Source organism: Falco peregrinus, chromosome 8 (genome assembly GCF_023634155.1).
Source record: "Falco peregrinus isolate bFalPer1 chromosome 8, bFalPer1.pri, whole genome shotgun sequence".
NCBI lineage: Eukaryota > Metazoa > Chordata > Aves > Falconiformes > Falconidae > Falco > Falco peregrinus.
Genome location: NC_073728.1, coordinates 60,636,194 through 60,659,231, shown reverse-complemented (window position 1 = coordinate 60,659,231; position 23,038 = coordinate 60,636,194). Strand labels below are relative to the sequence as shown.

General features: G+C 48.4%; 1 protein-coding gene across 2 annotated transcripts in view; it reads right to left on the bottom strand.

Annotated features, from left to right (window-relative positions):
- The window catches only part of COL23A1 (collagen type XXIII alpha 1 chain), a 188,976-nt gene that overhangs the window by 4,487 nt on the left and 161,451 nt on the right, over window positions 1–23,038 (bottom strand). Inside the window, exons 5-26 of one of the 2 annotated variants that reach the window (XM_055811945.1) lie at window positions 22,188–22,214; window positions 20,250–20,276; window positions 19,538–19,564; window positions 13,419–13,535; window positions 12,933–12,968; window positions 12,378–12,404; window positions 11,900–11,926; window positions 10,735–10,779; window positions 10,080–10,142; window positions 8,622–8,666; window positions 8,019–8,096; window positions 6,416–6,469; window positions 5,596–5,640; window positions 4,994–5,083; window positions 4,560–4,631; window positions 3,740–3,781; window positions 2,851–2,877; window positions 2,344–2,415; window positions 2,199–2,252; window positions 1,905–1,931; window positions 1,354–1,407; window positions 615–701 (exon numbers count right to left, since the gene is read on the bottom strand). In XM_055811945.1, coding sequence (XP_055667920.1) covers window positions 615–701; window positions 1,354–1,407; window positions 1,905–1,931; window positions 2,199–2,252; window positions 2,344–2,415; window positions 2,851–2,877; window positions 3,740–3,781; window positions 4,560–4,631; window positions 4,994–5,083; window positions 5,596–5,640; window positions 6,416–6,469; window positions 8,019–8,096; window positions 8,622–8,666; window positions 10,080–10,142; window positions 10,735–10,779; window positions 11,900–11,926; window positions 12,378–12,404; window positions 12,933–12,968; window positions 13,419–13,535; window positions 19,538–19,564; window positions 20,250–20,276; window positions 22,188–22,214 — 1,143 coding nt within the window. Of the gene's footprint in view, window positions 1–614; window positions 702–1,353; window positions 1,408–1,904; window positions 1,932–2,198; window positions 2,253–2,343; window positions 2,416–2,850; window positions 2,878–3,739; window positions 3,782–4,559; window positions 4,632–4,993; window positions 5,084–5,595; window positions 5,641–6,415; window positions 6,470–8,018; window positions 8,097–8,621; window positions 8,667–10,079; window positions 10,143–10,734; window positions 10,780–11,899; window positions 11,927–12,377; window positions 12,405–12,932; window positions 12,969–13,418; window positions 15,807–19,537; window positions 19,565–20,249; window positions 20,277–22,187; window positions 22,215–23,038 lie in introns of those variants that run through there. The other variant, XM_055811944.1, reaches the window with a different exon arrangement.

Below are 23,038 nucleotides of genomic sequence, written 5' to 3'. Positions count from 1 at the left end.
ACCGACCTGAGCTGTGAGCTGCTCTCAGGCCGAGAAACACGGGGAGGTCTCTTCTCCCAGCGGCACTTGTTGACAGCCTGGGGAGCTCCAGCTCATCCCTCACGGATCTTTGGCTGGACTAAGATGCCATCAGCTCCAACCCGCTTCCCCACACGGGAGAGCCGGAGCCAGGCTCGGCCCTCGCTGGGTGAGGGGATGGAGCCGACCCTGTTCTCAAACCGCCTCCCATCCACGGCGTGGAGTTACTCCCCCATTGCAAATGTACCCAGAAGCCAGGCCGGCAGGTTGACCAGGGCACGCTGTCTCCTAAGAGCCTTACTGAAGCCCATTGTTCCCGACTACAATAAGAAGGTCTCTGCACAAAGATTCTTTATTTTTACTGCTATGGCTTGCTCCCATCTGGCCAGTGTGGAGCCCTTGCAGCGAGTAGTGAACTTCCAGCAGTGCAGATAAAACAAACCATTAAGAAACGTGAGAAAACAATAACCATCTGCTCTGATTTACTGCAAAATAAAGAACTACCAAGTCCTCCCTCCTCTTCCCTGGCTGCAAAGCTGCGTCTCCCCGTCAGTCCTGGCAACGCACGCTTAGGGTGAGTGAAATAAAAGACGTACCACAGGACAAGGCTGGTCCAGTCCCGGAGGGCCTGGTTCCCCCTTCTGCCCTTTGGCTCCTTTTCTCCCCGGTAATCCTCGCTCACCCTGTTGGCACAACAGGAAAATATCAGGAACAAGAGGGGAAACACCTTGGCTTTAAGTCACACAGCACTTGCAGAGTCGCACACCTCACCCAGCGTAGGGACACTTGCACTAGTGTAACCTCAGCTGAGTAATTAAATCACTGTGAAAATCTTCAGTTAAAGCTGGGTGGAGACTTTTTTAAATAGGCAATTTTATAGCACAATGACTAAATGACTGCTTTCTGCTAGAAACCAGGTCGGTGTCTGACTGGGATCACCAGCTTCCAGCCGCTGCGCTCAGCCGGGCACCCCTTTATTTAAGGATCCCTGTAACAAACCCTTTGGCTTGGATCCATTTCCAAGGTCTATAAACCAAAACGAGCAATTCTTGGCAACCTGGACCTGTCAGCCTGCTCCGTTCCCCCACAGTGGTTGCGCTGGTGGAGTTAACTGCACGCTTGAGTTAATTCAAGTGGGTAGGAATTAACTGCACGTCCTGCCCTACACCGGGACCGTGCAAATACTTGTGCTACAGAAAAGGCCTTACACAGCAGCGACCTGAGGAACACTGCCAGGCTGGGGAGGGAACCGGCACCCAGGGCCAGCATCCTGCCTGCTGGAAAGAGGGGCCTGTCCTGCCCCCGTGGGCTTCTCCGGAGCCGTAAGCCACTTACCTTCTCGCCTCTTTCACTTCTCTCTCCTTTCTCTCCTCTGAGACCTGGGAAACCCTATCATAACAGTTTTTAAGGTGGCGGAGGGAAAAAAAGATGGTAAGTTTAGTGTGCAAACATCCTGACATCTCGGTTCAACACGAGCAATCTCCAGGGATCAACCCATCCTCCCATGGTGAAGATTATGACATTTTCTTCCTGTTGACTTGGTATGTCAGCAATTTCTTGGGAAGGCTAGTGCTTTACCATACCCCAGTATCATTACAGCTATTGGAGATTTTCCTTTCACCGAATCCAACTATTCTCAATGGGAAAAGGACCCCCCCGCAGCATCTTTAGCTGAGCAGTTACTGCTGTGCAGTGGAAGCAGTTTGGCAACTGGCCCGAATTAAGCCCTTTCCTGCAGACATCATTCCATAGGCATCGTGTTTAAGGGAAGGTAGTCTATGCAGTGTTAGATACATATTTTTCCAACAATCTCAAGCAATTTGATGGCCTTTACATGCGTGTTGTTCGTGCTTCTACATATCACAGTTAATGTTTTCCATACTCACGTCCAATCCTGGCTCCCCTGGCTTTCCCTGCAGTTGTAAAAATAAAAATTAAGATGTGCCGTGTTGAGTTTGGCGTTGCAAACTTACTACCAGTTGGTGAAATACGGTAGGGACAGCATGGGCTTGCCCAGCAGCCCCTGGGGTTCAAGGGGAGCTCCTGACCACGCATCGGGATAGTGCCAGTACGAGCCCAGCTCGGCAGTTCTGGCTGGACCCACCATAGCAGGATTTTACAGCCCCTATTTTAGGATAACACCACAAAGTCACCACTCCTTTCCCACACCAATGATTTACCTTCTCTCCTTTGGTACCGGGTAAACCGATGAGCCCTGGAGCTCCCGGGAGACCCTTAAAGAAAAAAGAAATAAGGCATTGGCATGGTTGCTGTAAGGCAGGTTTGTGTCAACAGCCAGAAACGAGAGATGGGAAGACAACTCACAGCAGGTCCTGTGTCACCGTGGTCCCCTTTCTCACCGCTGTCACCTTTTTCTCCCTTTGCACCATCCAAGCCCTGCATAAACGAAACAGTATCAACCATGAAGACCTGGCAGCTCTGCCCAGGAGAGCCACCCCACGCATCTACCGCCTCCTACCACGTTTCTGGGATGCTTATACCCACACTGCTGGTAACGTTTTTCTCTTGACCGAATCATATAAGAAAACAGTTGAAAATACAGGTTTAAGCCTGCAGGTTTGGAAACCCTGGCTGGCATGTGCTGCCGGCCATCAGGACTCTGCTGGAGGAGGGTTTAAGATCTTCAATATGTTTGGAAGGAAAACCGGCTTGTTTTCCAAAACGCCAACTGCTGAACAGCGCAACCAAGGGATGTGTTGTCACAAACAGTGACAACAAAATCAGTCCCTGGAGCTGACAGGCCTTTGTGAGCCTGTAAATAATGCACTGGCAGGCAGGAAACAGTGGGTGACATTTAATTTATTGACTTACTTTAGGCCCCTGGATTCCTGGAGGACCCTGCAGGAAACACAATGGTGCATTTGAAAAAACCAGAATTTAAAAACAAACCCCAAAGTTTGCTTCCTAAACTATTTCTTCCTCAAATTATGGGTGACAATGGCCAAATATTTCTTTTCAAGACAGGTGGCAGTTTATTTGGTTCTTCGACGTCAAATCAGGGGGAGGAGGAACGGAAAAGGACCACTTTGCGTAACATCCAACAATAAAGCTCTGTAACATGAGCTTTGGGGAGCAGGAGCCATGCAAAAGCTTTGCTGAAGCAAGTGACAGCAAGTCCGGAGGGCAGCACCCTGCCACAGTGGCCCTCCAAGCCTGGACAGGGCTGGGGACACTTCCCAAGTACAAAAGCTGCCTGGATTTGAAGCATGGTCTCTCCAAGGTACATCTTGGACACAGGGGAGGCATCCTGACCTTCCCGATGCCTTTGACAGCTCCTCAAGCCTTTTGGAGCATGGTAGATGTCTGCATAAAAAAATTCTCTCTGTGTTCATCACCACCTGCATCCTCTCCCACTGCAGCTGATGGCAAAAAACTTACTGACTTGGGCAAATTTATGGGAATACAGGGACCATCGTGATGGGGAGCAGGTTTTCCCATCCCACAAGGTTTTATCTTTTCCCTGTCCCAAGGAACAACTTGGTTATTTGCAAAATGTGCCACAAATGCTGATGTACTCTCCTAAATAAGTTGCTTCCACCTCTCCAAAGACGGCACACAACCCTGTAGCTCTTCCCTGATTTTTTTCCCCAGATTCACACAACAATTAAACAGAGCAAACCACCCCCAGCCTTAACTAATCACATGCAATAACAAATCCACAGCAATGCTCAGTTGCACGAGCTGCTTTCCACAGTCCTACCATAGGGCCAGGTAATCCAGGGGGTCCAGGCTCAGGTATGATCTGCACAAGGGAATTAAACGGCACGTTAACAGGGCTGGGCACAGGGAGAAGACAGTTTGAGAATGAAAAGCTCACATGGCCCAGAATCATGATTTAATGCCCTCTGATTCAGTAGCTTTAATCAAAATATCTGCTAATCAATGAGTTGCTTGTAGCATTTATAAATAAATTAATCTTCAGCACATGAAGCAGGCTAGCCTCCGAAATGAGCGGCATGGCCCATGCTGCTCTGTGTATTTGCCAGCTGCAAAATGGATGTTATGGAAGATGACACAGTCTTCTGCACAGACCAGAGGAAACCAGCCTTTCTGATAAAAAAAACCCCCCAACTAAAACCCAAATACACCCCCCCCAAAGAAACAACAACAACCCCCTCCAGAATAAAGTTAGAGCTCTCCATCAAGAACTATTAAAACCCGTAACTTTTTTTTCCTTTCCAAGCAAAAGGCATGAATAAGGAAAAAAGGATGTAGAAATCCTATAAAACTGCAAGGAGCCCAATATGTTTTTAGAACAAAACACAATTATAAAAGCAGCATCCAGTATCTCCACCATCAATGCAAAATCTAAAACAACTCGGTAGTGCTGAGCATGCAGCGTGTTCTTCCCTAACGAACAAACCCCATTTAGATGCATCTGAAAGTTCTTGTAGCAAACAGTTGGGTTTTGCTCCCCTCTGCTACGCCGATGGGTACGGGACTGGAGGCTCCGAGCCTGCACGCCCTGACTTCACCTGACCCCACACTGTGGAAGAGGCTTTATGTTGCCAAGATCTTACATGATTATTCTGCAAACACGGTGACCCGGTGTCTCCTTTTTCTCCTTTATCTCCTTTTGGCCCTTCTGCTCCCTAAAAGACAGAGACGTAACACTGATGTGGTGCATCTTCCAGGAAAGCAAAAGAGAACAATATGTTGGTGTTCCTCTAAACTCCAGCCTTGGCACAAGCAAAGCTCATGTTCATCCCCAGGGAACTTTGAGAAAAGATTTTTCTCCTCCTTGCTACCAGGATAGATCACCTGCATAAGCCGTTATCATCATCATCATTAGTGAAGAAAATTCAAAGCTCCCACATCCTTCGGCTCCCCAGTAATGCCGTGGGGACAGGCCATTGCTTACATCAGCAGACCTGGCCATATTCTGAGCATTTGCAGAAATTACTACGTTGAAGAACCAAGCAGCTGACATGCAGGGACACAAAGAGGGACGTACCGGCGGACCCGCTAAGCCCATTTCTCCTGTCTCTCCTTTCTGTCCTGTGATCCCTGCGCTGCCCTGGTCACCCTTCGCTCCTTTTGGACCCTGGAAGTTTACAGAAAACAATTTGCTTAAGAGAAAACTGTGTCTCTCCCTACCCCGCAACAGTCATTTCTGTTTTTCTGCTGCTGCTCTTCATATTGCAGCATGAGCTCATGAAAACATGTTTTAACATTAAAATTTACACACACCAATTTTGTGGGCACAGCAGAATTTGGCTGGGCTGTAGGAGGGATTGCAGCCATTTAGGGTTGGGCAGGTTTACAATAGAATATGAGACAGTGTCTGATGAACCACTCGTAAAAGGAGCCCCTTTAGCTTGGCAGATGTAGCAGTGAGCAGCATCTGCACGCTCATAGCCGAGCACGGGGCCATAGGCAAAGGGTGATTAATTCAAGGAGATGCAGCTGAACATTACACATCACATCAAGTCTCAGCCTTGTGCCTGGCAGGCTGAGATTTGATTTTCACAGCGACAGCTCTCACAGACAAACAGTAAACTCCTTTTTAACTCGTCTCCTGCAAGTTCTTGCTTGATCCAGCCATGCCCCACGCACCTTCTCACCATCCAGTCCAGGGGGACCCGGCAAGCCCAGCTCTCCCTGAAGCAACACAAAGAAAGGGAAGCCCGTGGTAAATTAAATCAGGAAATCACCTCGGGAAAGCATTGTGCAAGGAAATACGTTATTCACATGTATCAACAACTGTGGTTATGGATTTGCCATTGCCAGGTTCAGGAGCAGCAGCAAGTAGGTTTCAGTGACGTGCTGGCATCACCAGCTCATCCAAATTTGTCATCTGAATTTGGACGACATGAAGAGCTCAAGAGGCACTGAAATCCTGTCCCATCCTGTTCTTCCAAGAAATGCTTTTCTGTAAATTAAGTTCTTCTTTTAAAGAAACTAGAGCTGCCTGTAGGTTAGTGGGTTACTTGTGAAGCAGGGGGACAGCGCGGTCCCGCTTGGACACAGCGCTGGCGCAGGAAGCAGCGCACGGAGGGTGGCTGGGCACAGCCTGTGGCACTGCCGGCCCCTCCTCACAACTGCTGCTCCCATTTACTTCTGCTTCCCACCCTGTGCAACGAGGAAGTCTCAGAGGGGCCAGGATTTCACCTGGCAGGTGTAGGATTGGGAGTGGATTCATTTCTGAGACGGCATCCTCTGGAAGAAGCTTGAGACCAGACACAGGTCAACAAAACTTTGGCTTTTGGATGAAAACTTCCTTTTTCAGCCAGAGGAAGATTTCCTTTACCATGCATAGCCTCAAGTTCTGCAGGCAGCGCTGCCTGCCTTGCTCTGGCTTGGGAGACACTTGCTACGTGTGGAGCCACTAAGGACCACTAAGAACACCATCTGGCACGGCAGAGGTTGGACTCACCTTGGGACCTGGAGCACCTTGGGGGCCCGGTGGCCCTGGGGGACCCGGCGAGCCCTGAAACACAGCAAACAAAACGGGTATGAGCATGTCCAACGGGAACACGGCACACTGTCCTTGTGCTGCTGGGGATGCGCTGGGAGCAGCTCCCAACCACGTCCTACAACAGGCACTTGTGTCACCGGGGCTGCCCAAACACCATGATGAGCTCAGCTGGCACAAAGTGGCCCGAGGGCCCCTGCGGCACAGGTGATGTTCATGCAGAAAACAGGAGTGGAGCTAGCTGGGTGTACAGGTGCAGCGGTATGTGTGCTAAGAGGCAAGGTGCCTTCAGCTGGAGGTGTGGCCCCAGATCCGGTGGTCTCTCTTGGCATTCTCCCCCCTCCAGCCAGCTGACCTGGGCAGAATGGGGAGAAGCATCCTACTGAAAGCAGTGACAACCAGCCGGGGAAATGCAATTAAAGAGGGGAAACGAAGGTGAGCACTAAGAGCAGGAAAACCTTGCACACTTAAATAAGCTGTTTTTCTTGGGCACTGCTGGGTGCAGAGCCCAGGAACTGCCCTGGGATGAAGAAATATTTTGCAACTTGCCAATTATCTCTAACAGCAAAACTCACGGTCTTGCTCAGCGGAAAAACAAAACAGCATCAAATCCTCAAGCACCTTTTTCTATGACTGCATACTCAAACACTGTTACATTTAACCACGCTGGAAGCCTTTCCAAAGCTCTGTCCACGAGACAGGTGAGTGGGCAAACACGGAAAGCAGGAAAAGGGCAAAACTAGCGAGGCTCAGCAACGTGCCCCTCAGCCATCTCCACATGCAGGACACGGGAGAGGGTCCAGGCCCAGCAGACAAGTCTCCAGACATCTGATGGAGCCTCTCCACCCACTGCACTCCACACACTCCACTCACGAAGCTGCACGCCATGCAGATATCTGGCAAGCGGTAATTACCATCACTTTGTGTATCCCTGCAGCCTGTTATAAAACAATTAGAATAGTTCTCAAATATGTCTGTGATTAAGTATTTATTCTGGTCAGCTTCTTTCATCTTAATGAAAATGGCAGGGTGCTGCTTAGTCAGGATAGGGCTCGGGCACCATTTCCCTTCCCCCTGCATCCTGACCGCTGCTTGTGGATACACCCACAGCTCCGCACCATGCCCTGGGAATAACACCCCACAGCTGGCAGGTAGTTTTGTTTTTTTATTTGTGGTTTTTTTATTTTTTTTTTTTAAAGTAATTGGGCTGCTCACACATTGCATCAGGTGTTTTTTGTATATCACAGGCTACGTCAGGTTGCTTTCACCTGTAGAATATTATCTCGCACCCCACAGCTCAGTCCCACGAGCCTGGTACCCAGCCTGGGTTCACAGCCTCGAGTTTTGCCACCGTTTTTGCTGGTACTTCCGAAATATCCTCAGCTCCCAAATGCAATAAGCTCTTCCCTCCTGGCCAGCTCCGTGCTGAGGCTGAGGTCTCAGGAAGGAGAAGCAGGACAGGCACAGACACGGTGCCACAATGTCACTGTGGCAGAGCTCGGCAGTTTTTCAGTCCCCTCCCGTTCACCCACAGGAATCGGCGTGGCCTTGGTGCGGGACTGACCTTCAGCGCATCCAGGATTCGGCCGTCGTAGTCGATCACTACGGTGTCACCCTGTTCCCCTTTCAGGCCGGGGGGACCCTGCAACCAGGAATGAATCCTATTTAGGCTTTTTGCAGCATGTGAGACAGAAGCAGGTGGTATGAAAGCAAAGACCAGACACTCAGGGTCTGATAGTATTTGTAAGGTGATAATCCCCAATGTAATCAATTCCTAGTCTGAGAGCTGTAATTATCATCCAACCAAACCTCACAAGGGCTTAAAGTTGGAGGACGGAGAAGTGCACAGAAATCCTCACTTGATTCCCCCTATTCACGGCTTACCTCTTGCCAAAAAAAAACCCCCACAAAAGCCCAAAGGGTCACAGGATGGTCATCTTGATAAGAAAATTGAACTTGACTGCATTTCCCAGAGCTCTCTCCTGCGGCAGCACTCAGTACCTACATAATCATTTGTTTAAATATGCACCATCTCGATTTTCTAGCACTGAACTGGTCCCAAAGCGGTTCAGCCAGGTATAAAGCAGGAATAAGTTGTGGGGAACAGCTCAGGTCGAGGCAAATACGCGACTCCAAACTGAAAAAGCAAAACCCTGAACATCCATACCCGGGGTCCAATGGAGCCAACTCCTCCCTTCTCACCAGGTTCACCCTGAAAATCAAAATCATATTTTTGGTTCAAAGAGACCAAGGGAAATATAGGCTATTTATCTTAAAAAATATTGTAACTGTATGAGATGCCAAGGTATGTTTTAGATTAAGAAAAAGTATGGCACTAAAAAGGAACTGCTTCTCCTAGAAAAAAAAATTATTTGACTTCAGAGCAAATGTATTTTGCAAAAAATAACATTGGTGTGAGATAGTTGACACAGGAAGAAAACGTCTCGTTGCAGAGGGAGCAGCGTGGCCCACGCGGGGCTGAGCCACCCGTAGCGGCGATGTGCCGTGCCGTGCTCCGGCTCCGCTGGCTGCTCCACGCGTGCCAAGCTCTGGCTCTTTGTGCTGAAGTTTCACATGGCTCTTTGCTTTAGGCTGAATTTTGCGTGTGGAAAGCTTCAGCCGACACGTTTAAACCATTTTCAAGGGCAAATTTAAGGAAAAGGGCTGTGCCAAATTTTTCCTTTCCCCCTCCCTTCTTCCTTTCCCCTTTTTCACCCCTTCGTTTTTCCCATTTTTTTTTTTCCTCGGTTTTGGGTGTTTTGTTTTTTTTTTTTTTTAAGTTGGGATGTTTTGCAGAGCTGTAGTGCTCTCAAAGCAGTGACCTGAGGTTCAGTTCAGGATTTAAAAAAAATAAATAAAATAATATTAATAATAAAAAAAAAAAAAGAGTACCTTTTGCCATACCCATGGAAATCCATTTGCTGGCCAAATTAAATCCCTCCAGAAAATAAAGGGAGTGGTATAATTGCCAAGACTCTCCATAGGAAAAGTCAATTCAGCAGATCCCAGGGGGAAGAAACCAGCACTGCTGCTATGGTTTTAGAAGAAAAATGGCTCAGGATCGCCTTAGCCCATGTTTCTTCATGACACGCAGTGTCTGGCCCAACAAGGAGCCACGACTGATACAGAAAACACGACTGGACCCAAAACCTACTAAATAAGAAGCAGCTGAAGGGGGAAATAACAGCCTACAAACGCTGTCCGGGTCTCCCCATCACCACTGCACGGATCGAGACTCTCTCACTGCGTTTCTTGGCAGCGGTGAAGGTCGGTAGAACAGGGAGACACATGAAGTGCTCTGGGCTTTGAAGCGATACTGCAGCCATCAATACATTGGATCAACGTGGGATCAGAGGTTTAGCTCTTTTGGGGGAAAGAGAGGCAACTCAATGAAAAACATGCAAAGAGACTATTTTAAAAACGCTTATACTGATCTCTGCTTGAATCCAGCTTTGGCTACATCACCAGGAAGAGGTAAAATGCTACTTAACACCCCCCTGTTTTGTTCCAGTTTGGGCGTTTTGCAAGCCTTTTAGAAGGCGAAGACCTAAAACACCTACTCAGCTGAAACGCTGTGCCTCAGCAGAGCCGTGCGCAGCTCCCCGGCTAATGCACTTTTATTTACCTTGGGTCCTGGCAAGCCATCTGTGCCGTTCTCTCCCTTGGGTCCCGCGCTGCCTTTTTCTCCCTGAAAAGAGGACCGTTTCGACAAACGCTATACGGGTAGGCTGGAGAACAGATTTCTTCAGGTTACAATTTTCTTGATTTATCTTTACTTTTACATACATGAGCGAGCAAAGCTCTGCTTTATCTGAAACAGTTCACATTGCCTAGGTGCAAAAGGAGGGTTTTGGAGATAAACCCAAAGCTTTCAGGCTTAACCGTTTGGCTGCGGGTGGTACGTCCAGCCCCAAGGTAGCCCCAAAACTGCAGCAGCTGGAAGAGGCTCCTGCAGAGAGCCCGCTGCTCCCTGACCTGGGCAGTGCTAACGCACAGCCTGAACCCCAGCTCCGGGCCACCCCCAGCAAGACCCCCCCAATTTACTTCTGCAAGAGAAGCCTCTAAATAGCGATTCTCAGAAGTTTGCGTTTGCTAACTAGAAGAGCTACCATGGCAGAGTGGTGTGCTGTGCTCCTCTCTCTCATTTTTTTAGTTCTTTTTCCATGTCAGGGGAGACACGTGCTTCTCAGCCTGCCCCAACTGTGACACTGTGCCAAGACACCAGACAGCAAAAGATGCTGCCGAGCACATACATTAGATGGACACCGAGCAGAACTTACCTTAGGGCCCATAAGTCCTGGTTCCCCAGGCATCCCGTCATCACCCTGATGAAACAAAACACACAAAGTGACACACAAATAGCTCGTACACACTTATCACTAGGCTCCAACACACCATCTGACCCCACCGAGTGTTGCACAGACCTGAGACCCACCCAGGTTTGCAGGAGGCCAGGGGAAAGCTGCAGCAAGGAGCCCAGCAGGCTCCAGCAGGTCCCCTGTGCCTGGGGAGGTGGACGGGCATCTCCCAGAATTTGCTTACGGCAGGCCCTGGGGAAGGTGCTCTCCCACCTTTACTAGAAATTAGATATTTAATCCATTTAGGCTTTTGGGGTCCCAAAGACTCCCTGCAAGCTGCCACCCATCCTCATGGACTTCAAGTCACCAACACACTCATCTGCCAGGAGGAGATGTTTGTTTCCTGTGTCATGCTTTGCTGTTCTCCTGCAGTAAAAACACTTTGTACGTGCTGAAGAGGTTAATTTTACTGGCCAGTTATGAGATTTTTTTTTTTTTAAAGCTAAATTCTGGCCTGAAAAACACACATGGCCACATCCGCCTTGGGGCAAAGCAGTAAGAGAGAAAGGCTGGGCCAGCCAGTGCTTTGGCTTCAGTTAAAGGCAGTGATTTATCTGCTACTTGATGGCACCACCAGAAGAAAATGTGGAGAGCTTGGACGTGTGAATCTCCCGCAGTCGTCAACACCCGACCCCAGCAGCGTGCCTGTCCTTAAGAGAGTGAGCAATATGCACGAGACCAAGGTGCTGTGTGGCGATGCCTGTCCCAGGAACCTCAAACCCATCCCGGGGGCCCCTGGGCAGATAACAGCCTCCAGCCACTTCTCAGTTCAGCTTTAATTATCGGAGCAAAAGAGCTCAAGACCTACTGCTTTGTTTGGCATTTGCTTTTTTATTCTTTGTCTATTGGGCAGATGTGATTGCAGCTTCTGGCTTGCTTGCAGTAATGAAAACCAGGCTGCAGGCAGAGCCATGCCCATGCTTCGGGGTCGCGTGGACAAGAGACCCAGGGAACACAAGGGCGGGCTCAGTATGGACTACCATGACCACAGCTTCTCCATTGGTCTCTGGCAACGGTTTCCCTAGCTGAGCACAGAGAAAAGCAAAGAAGGAAAAATAAAGTAAAATAAAAAAAATCAACATTTTACCTTTTTCCCTTGGAAACCAGGTTCACCCTTTGACAGCAACAAACAGAGAGGAGAAAGAAGTTTAGGGACATAACAGAAAATACTACCAACTGTATGGATAGTCAAAATTAATTGTATAATTAAGATATTTGGCTTTCGTTGATCACCTTTACATCCCCCCCCCCCCCCCCCCTTCCCGCAAAAAGCAATAAAGCACATTCCCACAGCACACCAGCTTCCAGCCCCCCACAGCTCCCTCCACCCCCATTTCAAAGTTTTAACATGGGCAGTGGTTGTGATATTGAGTAGGTGACATACTCGGATGTTTGCAGCTCCAAGTTAAAGGATAACGCAACACCTTAGAAAATTTTTATCTGATATATACAGATGAGTGCAAGTCCAGTGCAAAATACGTATGTTCATCCCCATGCCTCTTATGCAGCAATATTTCAAGAGTTCACGTTAAAATTGGACAAATAAGAAATTACTTATTACCCACCTTTGGTCCTGGAGGTCCCCTGGCACCCTGTTGAATGTAAGAGTAGTTGGGATACTTCTTATTGACAATAGAGTTTAACAGGCTAAAAACATTTCCAAAAGTACTTTAAATCCCACTAAAAAAAAGGACACAGATGCCAGCTTCTCATCTTCTCACAGCCATAGGTTCTCTGTGCTCCCAGTAAATAATAAATATTCTTTTACAGTTTGTGTATTTTATGTATAGGAAGTACCTTTTAATCCAAGCTAGACCTTAGTGAATTTGAGTTACAATGCCAGGAGGATTCAGAGGGGCAGAAGTGGGGATGCAGGAGCAGTACATCCCTCCAGAGGAGCCAAGGGGACAAAGTCTGGCTTCCTTTGTCCCCAGGGCACAGGTACCCTTAGACAAACATCCATTTTAGGGCATCTATAATTTCCCCTGGGTGGTTTTTTTTTTTTTGGCCTCCATAAGCAACCAACACAAGCCTGCTTGCTGCAGCGAGCTGAAGGGTGATGTAAAAGCGAGGGGGGAGAGGGGCATGCACACACACAGATGCTTCTGGGCAATACTGACCACGAGGCCGTCCTCTCCCGGCTCGCCTTTGAAACCCTGCAAAAATAAGAAGCCCAACATTGAAACTACTACCCTTCATTCTCCAAAATGCTCAGCAATAATTAGAATGTTCAGCAGCATTATGTTTTAGCCTGTTTTTTTATGAAATTGCCAGTGATCTAGAGATTTGCAACAGGTCATCTAAAGGCTACAGATGGGGGAAGAGATCTCCTCCAGGCTCTCTGAGTTACAACCAGCACCTGCAGATATGTGGTCCAGGTCCAGCCCTTTGCTCCAAAGCTGAAGGTGGAAGGTCCCCTCCTGCTCCCCTGGCCTCATGCCTCACAGCTGTGCTGTACGAGCAGCTACCGAGCCCAGCTGCTGGCTCAGGCTGGGGACCCAGCAGCTGGGGTGGCAGCACCGGGAAGGGACCACCCTTCACCCTCCTCTCCCTCACTGGGGTGGGAACTGCCTGGCACGCGCTTGCTGTGCATCTCCCGTCCTTACAGGGGGGCCTGGAGGTCCTCTTGGGCCATCTTTTCCCGTGTCACCAGGAGGCCCCCGAGCACCTGGGGGTCCTGGCGGACCAGGGGGGCCAGTGGCTCCATCTCGACCTTGATCACCCTGGAAGAAGTTCACACAGACATGGTGAGAGGAAGCGGCGTTGTCAAGCGGTGGCCGCGAGGTGCCTGCAACACATGCACTGGATCCCTGGGCCACCAGCACCTTGGCCTCTGCTGGCCCACAGAGATGTAATTCAATGGGGAAGGTTGGAAGTGAGCTCATGGCTGATTCACACCCTTTAGGTCTGGTTCCTTCACCAGAATTCTGCTCATTGCCTTCCAACGAGGTTGTATCTCATTAAACCCTTGCCCAGCAACTGCTTACACAGAAACTACCAATTCTACGGTGCCCAGAAATAACCCAGACCCAACAACATGCTGGCATGGAGCATGCACACACTTCCATAGCTTAGTGCATCACACCAACAAACCCCCACACAAACAAAAAGTAGCGCTTAGTTATATCCTTTCTATACAGCCAGTGTCATAGATTAACATCCAGCATAGCTCGCACCCTGCATTGCTTGGATGCAAAAGAAGAAAGCAGCAGCTGTACCTCCATGTGGCTGCGAGGGTTTGGTAGGTGGCCCCGGAGGGGAGCACCCCACGGGGCGCCACCACCCCATTATCGGCTCCTGACCCACCGCCGCAGCCCAGCCCCAGGGCTATGGCCGGGCACATCCATGCGGCTGCACAATGGAAAGGCTCGTGGAAAGGCCGCCTCATAAATCTTTTAGCAACATCTGGAAGGGTCACCACTGAGGCAGTAAGAGCGTTGTATTTAATATGTGGTCCACCCTCAAATCAGGGACAAGTGGGATTTTTCAGAAGTCCTTAAGTGACTTAGCAGCACAAATCCCATGGCCTTTCAACAAGATCTGTGCTCCTAAATCACTTGCAGTAGGATTCTTTTTAAAATTATGCAAATGCTGAACACTGCAACCAATTATGTCAAGAGTCTCCCACTGAATTTTGCCTAATTAAAACATCACGTTTAGAGTACGAATTTAGAGTAGAGACAACCCTAGTTTTAATGCATTTTATTTTACAATACCAGTACTGTTCATATCAGGTTTTATAAGACTTTGCTGCTTGATTCCCAACTCCCACAAAGGACCAAGTGCTAAACCCCGTCACTTTTAGGTCTCTTTACTATGACAAAACTCCCCTTAAATTCCAACGGGGTTTCACTCAAGCGCGTTTCCAACAAGCAACCTGGAACATAGCCACAGTAGCAGCAATTTAAAATAGCAATGGTGCACTATCAGCCAGAAAGAAGAAACAAAAGCAACTCAAAGAATCACAGCAAACCAGAGGCTGCAGATTTGCTAAGTCTACCTTGAGCACTCGCCGGCTAAAGACAAGCTGATCGTTAGCCAGAAATCCATGATTGAGGCGGGGGAAAACCATCTAATCAGGTAAAGGGGGAGGCAGAAGAGGAAAGAGCAAGAATTTAAGATTAAAGCACAGCAGAAAAGGAGTTTTAAAGGCTGTAACAACATACAACAATTTTTCTTTGATAATTAACTGATGCATGAGAAAGAAATAATCTAGGTAGCCAACAGTGGTTGTTTGAATGTTCTGGATACACTGGAGCTTGTTAAGCAGTAACCAGAGGGAACCAAGTATCTTTTCATTAGTTTACTGCACAATAGGACATTCAAAGCAGCCAGGGTACAGAGGATTCCCCTACTGCAGGGCTTTCTGCAGAATAAAGAGCATTATTCCAGTAAACCCCACAGGGGATATATCCCAGCATTTCTCCCGAGACCAAATATTATATTTTTTTTCAGAGGCTAAAATGAATACTGATGTATTCCCCAGCCTGCAAAATGCAGATAAATCTCTCCGATTTATATGATGCAAAAACAATGTATTCAGACCATGTCAGTAGTCATTGCTATTGTCTTTTAGCCTTCCCACTTCTCCATCTAGGGTGAAGCAGTAAGACATTTCCTTTCTCAGGACACTGCTTGCATCTCCTTTTCCCCTGCCCATCCCTGCACGCATCCATAGGAGGACCAAAGGGGTGGAGCAAAGCCATGAGGAGCCCTGCAGGAATGCACAGCACATCTTCCATGAGGATTTTTGGAAGGTTTCTAAGGAACAAACCTCTTGTCCAAATTGCCCAGGGAGCTTTAAGCCTTCCACACAAATAACAGATAACCTGATCTGGGGGTAAATATTGCACAGGCAGCCCACCTCCTGCCCAGCCTCCCAGGACAGGCTTAGCAGCAGGTGTGCACAGGTACACCGAGCACAGATGTCTTAACACAGCCCTCTCAGAGAAGGTGGGGAAAAGCAAAGTGAGATAGAAAAAACTAATCAAGCCTGGAAAATACACACACACCACACTCCCCCCCCCCCCCCCCCCCCCCCCCCGATTTTTTTCAAGCTGTACAGACAGAATTTACCTCAGCCCTCACTTAAATACAGCCATTTCAGGAAGGAACAACATTGAAATCCTGAAGTTTAGAAAATCCAAGATGATGCCACACAGAAATGAATGGGGACACAGAGCCCTTGTGCTTGTCCGGGCCCTCCAGATACTACAGAAACCAGCAAGGCAGCTCTACTAAGAGCAAAGCATTTTGTGGTAGATGCAAAGGACCCAGTTTTATGTCTTCTTGTGTGCATGAAGCTACACAAGAGCATTAAGTGAGATTTTCAGAAAAGCCCAAGGAGCAAGACAGGAACTGAAAGTTTTTGCTTACCCCTCAGGCTGCTGAGCATCATCCAAATAAACACCTTCCAAGCCCAGTCCTATCTGTGTTAATGTGAAATAACAATTCACATTTGCTCCGAGGCCAAACACACCGTAACCCACCAAGTCCAGCCATCACGCATTTAATTTTAAACAATCCTTGTTACATGATGCCCATGGAACGTGAACAGCCCTGGGGGCTATTAAATATAGGGACACCATCTCTGGCCCAAGAAACATCTGGGCCATAGATCACCAGGCTCCAGGAAAGCAGTTAAGTGTGATGGAGTTACATGTTCCTACTCCATGTTTACACCCTTCCAACCATCTTGTTGTGGGGCACTGGGGTAACGGGCCATTGGGTCTGACCCCATGTAGCAGTGGAATCTTAGAGCACAGAAACCTTTAATACTGGCAATTTCCAGCTTTAGAGCACTCAATTTAGCCATTTCAACATATAGTTCCAAAATAAGCAAATAAATAAATTAAAAAAAAAGTATCCATAGGCATCTCTGTTGACTGTCACTGTGAGCTCTGCAGGACGCTTCCTGCACTGACCTTTTAATCTGCAACGTGAGCTTGGCAAGCACTTATATTTTTGCAGAAAGTAAGAGAGAAAAAGCTACTTTTCCATTTGCAGCCTGAACTCCAGCCTGTCCCTATGCAGCCAGTTCAGCCACGTCAGCGTTTAGTCCTGCAGCATCTCAGGGTACAGGTGCCGACATTACCAGTACCATCTCCATCGGTGCTGGCCATCGAGCAGGTGCCTGCTGCATGGGCCACTGGATATGACCATTCCTCTTGCAAGGTGAAGACCCTTTTCTCCCTCTCAAGAGCAAACCTGGCGCTGCTGCCACAGGTGCTGTGCATCCGCTAGCCCAGGTGTGCAAAGATTCATCAATCCCACCATTTGTCTAAACATCTGGACTGTCAGTAAGAAACAAGATCACGCAAGCTAAGGTAATAAGCGCAGAGCGGTCATCCCAGTGCCAGCTCAGGGCGCCAGGCTGGCTTATAAACACAGTCCTTTTCAGAGGCACAGGAATATATTTGATGTTGAAGGAGTACAAGCATAAATATCAGGCCACAGCAGTCCCAGCCTTGGCAGCACCCTGCTACGACTCCCTCTTCCCTCTGCAGAGCCTGATACCTCCCTGATGCCGTTTGCAAGAACCAGTGTTCAGTGCCCATGACAACCCGGCGTGCTCCATCCTCAGCTCTCCAAAATTGCCCTCCAACATCTGCCGTTAGGCACACTCACACGTGCAATAACCTCCTTTGGTTATTGTCACATGCCGGTGGCAGGTGTTGAGACAGAAAGAGAAGCAGCAGAGACTCTAACATATTCAGTAGCTAATCCTTAATTGCCTTCATCTCACTGCCACTGAAGACACCCCCTCCAAAGCCGCCCCAAGCATTATCGTCTTTTAATCCATCATTCCTAATGACAATAGGTGTGTGTTCACCGACACACGCTATCCCCACTCCACTGCCCATAGACGTGCACATTGGTGAGGGAGGGGGCACTGGATATATTCCTAGCTATTTATCCTCCCTTTTATGCAATGACTTGCTGTGACACAACTTTCAAAATCAGCTAAACAAAGCCACTACTGAAACTTGAGGAAGAAGATAGATTAAATTAAGAAATAAAAAATAATCTGGGCCAGATGGTATTAAGTTTTGTATCCGATCCACAACCCGAGTGTCTGGAGATATGAAGGAAGCTATTTTCAAAGACAAGCACCAGTTTTAGACCTACTTGTGCGTGGCTCTGCCAGGCTTGTTTCTCCCCCTTTCCTCCCAAATCGCCCCTGAGCCTTTTTCTTACTCTCGGGCAAAAAGATATAAATAAATCTAAAAGTAAAGCGAAAGGTGGACAAATGCAGATCAGGAGAAAAAAGAAAAGAGCACATATTTTTATCAGTAGATTAAAACATAGGACAGTGTTACCTTGGGAGCTGGCACCCGCCCGTCCCCAGAGCATCTCCTGCAGCACAAACGGGAGCCGCAGCAGGAGGTGGGTTCCTGCATTATCCAGCTGCACGGACCACAGGGGCTCCAGAGACTGAGCAGCGTCTCCCCTGGCACTGCCTGAGTCACCAGCCCCAGAGCCACCCACAGCCCCAGCCAAGGAGCGAAAACTCACTCCCATGTGCCGCTGAATCACCTCTTAAAGCCTTCTCCGAGTACATGGGTGGGCACTTCGACAAGGTTGAGACCTTACGCTGAGCCCCTCCTTCGCCACGTGGGGCATAAATCTATCAGGCTTAGGGGCTCTCAGAGGCCAAGGGTGACATTTCCAAATACACCCAAGGCAGTTGGGAGCTGCTTCAGAAAATGATGCCAACTTCAAAAAGTGACTTAACAGCCTCTAAGGGAAAAAAGAAAAATGACTCTGAGGCATCTCTGCCCCATGTTAACCACCAAGGTCCTGGCTATGTTTCCAGCAACTGCATCTAAACCTACCAGCTGACTCCTGGATGCCAGCTCTGAATCCAGCCTCTGCATGGGGCCCGTACGCCAGCAGCCCAGCACCTCCCCGCCGTGGGGCTTCCAGCAGGTGCCCGTGACCCACAGCCAGCTGCACCTCCCTTACTCCCTTACACGGAGCCTACCTTGGAAGGACCACGCACCTTGTGGCAAGCCCTCCGGTCTCATCCCCAACATGGGAGACTTGGTGCTACTGCTGCCATCACCAGCACCGCAGTGGGGACCACGGGACAGCCATGTCCCCCTCGTGCCCCGTGGGGACCTGTTCTGATGCACTGCAGTAAATCTCAGCTTCATGCAGCCCCACAAAAGGTATTTCCACATAACTCATTAGTTACATTGATTTCCGTACGTTATAGCCAGAACAATTTTCCCTCATCCTACAGTTACCTTAAACCCTTTGTTTTAAAGGCAGTCAGATACTGTCTGCGTGCCGACACGCTCCCAGGCAGGCAGCTCAGCAAGAGAGGAGGAACTTTCTATCCTGCACAACACCGTGCAGGGCCCTTCCTTGGGACACCAGGTCTCACCACTCTGTACTGGTGCTCCGATGCCAATAAATAAGGTGCACAGCTTCAAGAGAAACGCGAGTCTGTCTCTGACACTGGAAAAGGGAAGCTGATTAGGATAAGATAGTAGAAGTGAAATACTTCCTGAGGTACCTGAAGGTCTTCAACTCATGCTTTCCCCACGGTCAAAGTTAGGAAAACCACCACCACTAAGAGCTCCGATGGCAAAATTAAACGTTTCCAGAATGGTTCCCATACCTCAAGTTTGCAGTGACAAAGCTGCATGAAGCCTGTTTTGTGCAGTGACCAAACCCAACCACATTTTAGAATCAATCAACATGCCGCATCAGTACTTACCCTCGGGCCGATGTCCCCTGCTTCACCCTGCACATCAGGCAAAACAGCAAGGGTCAGCTATTAGCGTTCAAATTTCAACCACGAAGGACTGAGCACAGGGTCAGTTGGACACGGGAAGAGCACATAAGGGAAGTGGCAAGGGTCCTATTGCTTAACGTATTCAAAACCAGGGAGGAGAAGGGCTTGAGACAACACAATAGGGAATGATTCTGCCCTGGCAGGCGATGAAACAGATAATAAATCAGAAATAACGGAATGTTTCCAACTCTAAGGCTCCCTAGCAACTGCTTATGTCCTACACATGCACAGATCAACTCCACTTTCAGTAATGACCTTTGGCTGCTCTAATTTCATGGAAGGATTCGTGCAAACCCAGAGTAATGGAGCCCACAGCCTTGCTCTCTGAGGAAAGCAAGAAGAGTTGTATGCCACTCTCCTAACCCTAAGGGGTTACCAGGAATCCTACGGCACAGATGAGCTTTAAGGCCATACTTATTCCTCCTATGTGTTTGCAAATTCTTCCTGCCCTCCCCCACTTCCTGGGGCTTTTCCAAGAGCAACCTGAGAACCTGCCGTCACAGCTTCACCTCCCAACAAAACCAGTGGTTAATGTCATGCTGGTGTACTGGGGTAACCTGAGCTGAAAGAACTACAGCAGAAGGAGGATATACAGCTGCTTCCCCGAAAGCCACACGTTAATGTCAGTCTTTACCTTTTCCCCTTTTGGTCCCGGAGGTCCCTGGAAATACATAGGAAGGATCCGAGTTAAGAAACAGCAGAATCATCAATGCACACAACATCAAAACCAAGAAGATTGCATTCTTCAATTCACGAATCTGAACCACATTTGCTATTATTTTAAGTTATAAACTGCTTCACATGGGCAGCATACCACCAAAAAGCACCAGCGAGGTCCTGCCTGCTTTTGCCGGGACAGAGGACCGGAGGAGGACTGGGGCAGGGCAGGCAGCACGACAGCCGCTTGCAAACACATGACTCTAAATAGATGCAAGAGATTTCTTGAAGTATTAAATCAACTTCTAGAAAAACACATGCTCAGCATATCATTACAACAATTATACATCTGTTTGAAATAAACAAGGAGGATGAGCTGCTTTCTTTGGCCTATTTGCTGAAGATATAAGTCATCCTCCTCCTAAGCAGCTTTCTGTAAGATAGGCAGAGACAGGCAGGCAGAGTCAGGCTGCAGCCCCAAAGACAAGCTGCTGAGCAACACTTCGATGAGCCTGCTCTGCATCCTCCTTCCAGCACAGAAAAATACTGCATCTTGGGGTTCAGCCCAGTTCACAGTGTTTGCCAAAGCAGGACCCAGCGGGATGCAGTGGGGGAAGGTCAACAGAGAGGCCAGCAGTGGCAGCATCTGCATCCCTGCACAGCATCCCTCCTGCTGTTGATTTGGTTCTAAGCAAGGCCGCCAGCCCCTTACTCTCATGGAAGACATCATGAACAGTCTGGTTTGAGTTTAGCTGTTTGATAAGTTTGCTTTTTTGTTGAGGTTCTCCCTGCATCTCACTCGGAGGTCTTGCTCCTGCCTGGTGCACGCGCACAACTCGCAGCTATTTGCATCCCCGTGCCTGCCAAGGGCAGCAGGCGCAGGAGCGTGCCGCTGGGGTTTGCACTGCGCTTCCATCGTGGGGTTTTGCTAATTCAAAGCCAAGCCCTGAGCGCAGCGTTGTGAACTGGCCTTCCTTTTTTCTTTTCTAATGCTTTATTTCTACATTTCTTTTCATTCACATTTGTTGTTTTTAGGGGTAGGATAAAAACCAACCACAGCAATGTACAGCTACAACAACACACTCCCTAACTGGCTAGAAATAAGTATCTGGGAGTAACTTTTTGGTTGCAAAGACTGACTGACTTCCGCCCACTTTGAAAATCACAGCTGGTTTAGGACCAGAGCTTGAAAAGATTTCACATGGTGCCCTCTAGTGAACACGGTGGAACAGGGTGGGATTTGGACACAAAATACAGAGCTGCGACCTGCAGCAACCATCCAGCCGAAGGAATCAGAGCTGGCTCGTGAGCAGCTAGCATTAAAAAAAGTGCATCTTTCTGTAAAATAAATAAGAGTGGAGCATCTGAGTATCCAAGGAGTTTCTAAGAAAAAAATACTGTCAAGAAAACAGCTCATAAAATGAAGTCCAGGCTTTCCACAAAGTGTTGCGTGGACACCGGGCACTCTCAAGCACTTCCCACACATGGGCTCCTTCAGAGGCAAACAAGCCCAGTTTGGGAACAATTATTTTTATGACACCACTTTGTAGTGCCAGGAGCACAAAACCAAGATTACTGACTTCGGTTCTTCCATGGTGCTGCTAGAGTGTATTTCCCAAATTTGGCCTGCTGCCCACCAGCAGTCTCCGCTAGCTGAGCTGGTGCAGGAGAGGGAGAAGCAGCTGAGCTGAGCTGAGAGGAAAAGAAAAGCTCACCTCTAGCTGTGCCAGCCAGCCCTGGCTCAGAATTTTAACCTGAATGTGTTATGGACCACAGAATTATTTTCCTAAATACAGTTTTGTCTCCTAAACAGTTCTGTAGGTAGTAATAAACAAGTAATAGTTGAGACTCTGCCTATCTATTGCAGAGCTGTCTGAATAAAGACATGTCACATTTGGCACACCGTGCTACTTACTGGTTTGCCATCCAAACCAAGAGGCCCCTGAAAAAGGAAGGAAAACTCAGTATTATTAAAAAAGAAATAACAATTTAAAAAAATTATCAATGCAAACAGCAGTATCAGTCATGCTCTGAAAAGAGGCTCTACTTACATATAGTACAATCTTTGGCTATGTTACTTATATACCTAATCCTTCATCCATGCAATCCAGCAGGAAGGTTTCACAGAAGTACAGTAAGAGATGTTGAACAATGTGCAGAGTAAGAAGGAGCATGAAAGGAAGCGACAGGATTAGTGACAGGGATATGGTGACACTGCCCTGGCACAGCACTCGGGACTCCCTGAGGTTTTTAAAGACTAAAAGAGCAGCAGTAATACAGGTCTGGTTTGATTAAACTGAGCAGATCCCAGTGATCAACCTCAGATCTGAACCATTTGTTTCTGCAAAAGGACTTGCTGAAACTCTACCATTTTACCCAAGATATGGGGATCACCCATCACTCTCAGTCTGTAACGGTAAATCTCATTGATGGGGAGGTGTGTCTTGCTGTGGAGGAAGCAAGGGTGCACCTGCCCCGTGGGCCGATACCCAAGCACTGCTCATCTGCGGTGATATAAAGCTGGAAGCGCACTTGTATCTGCAGGACCAAGCACTTGGTTACCCCAGTTCTACCCCAGGTCTCCCCTGCAGGAGCGCATGTTAAACCAACAGGAAAAATGGCTTTCCCCCCACCATTTCTGGCACGTAAGCCCTTAAGTAACATAAACCCACCGAATACGTTGGGCCATAGGAAACCTTGCTTTGGAGAAGAGGTGCATGCAGGGAGAGGAAGCACAGGTGTTCTAAGGCCCCCGGACGAAGGCAA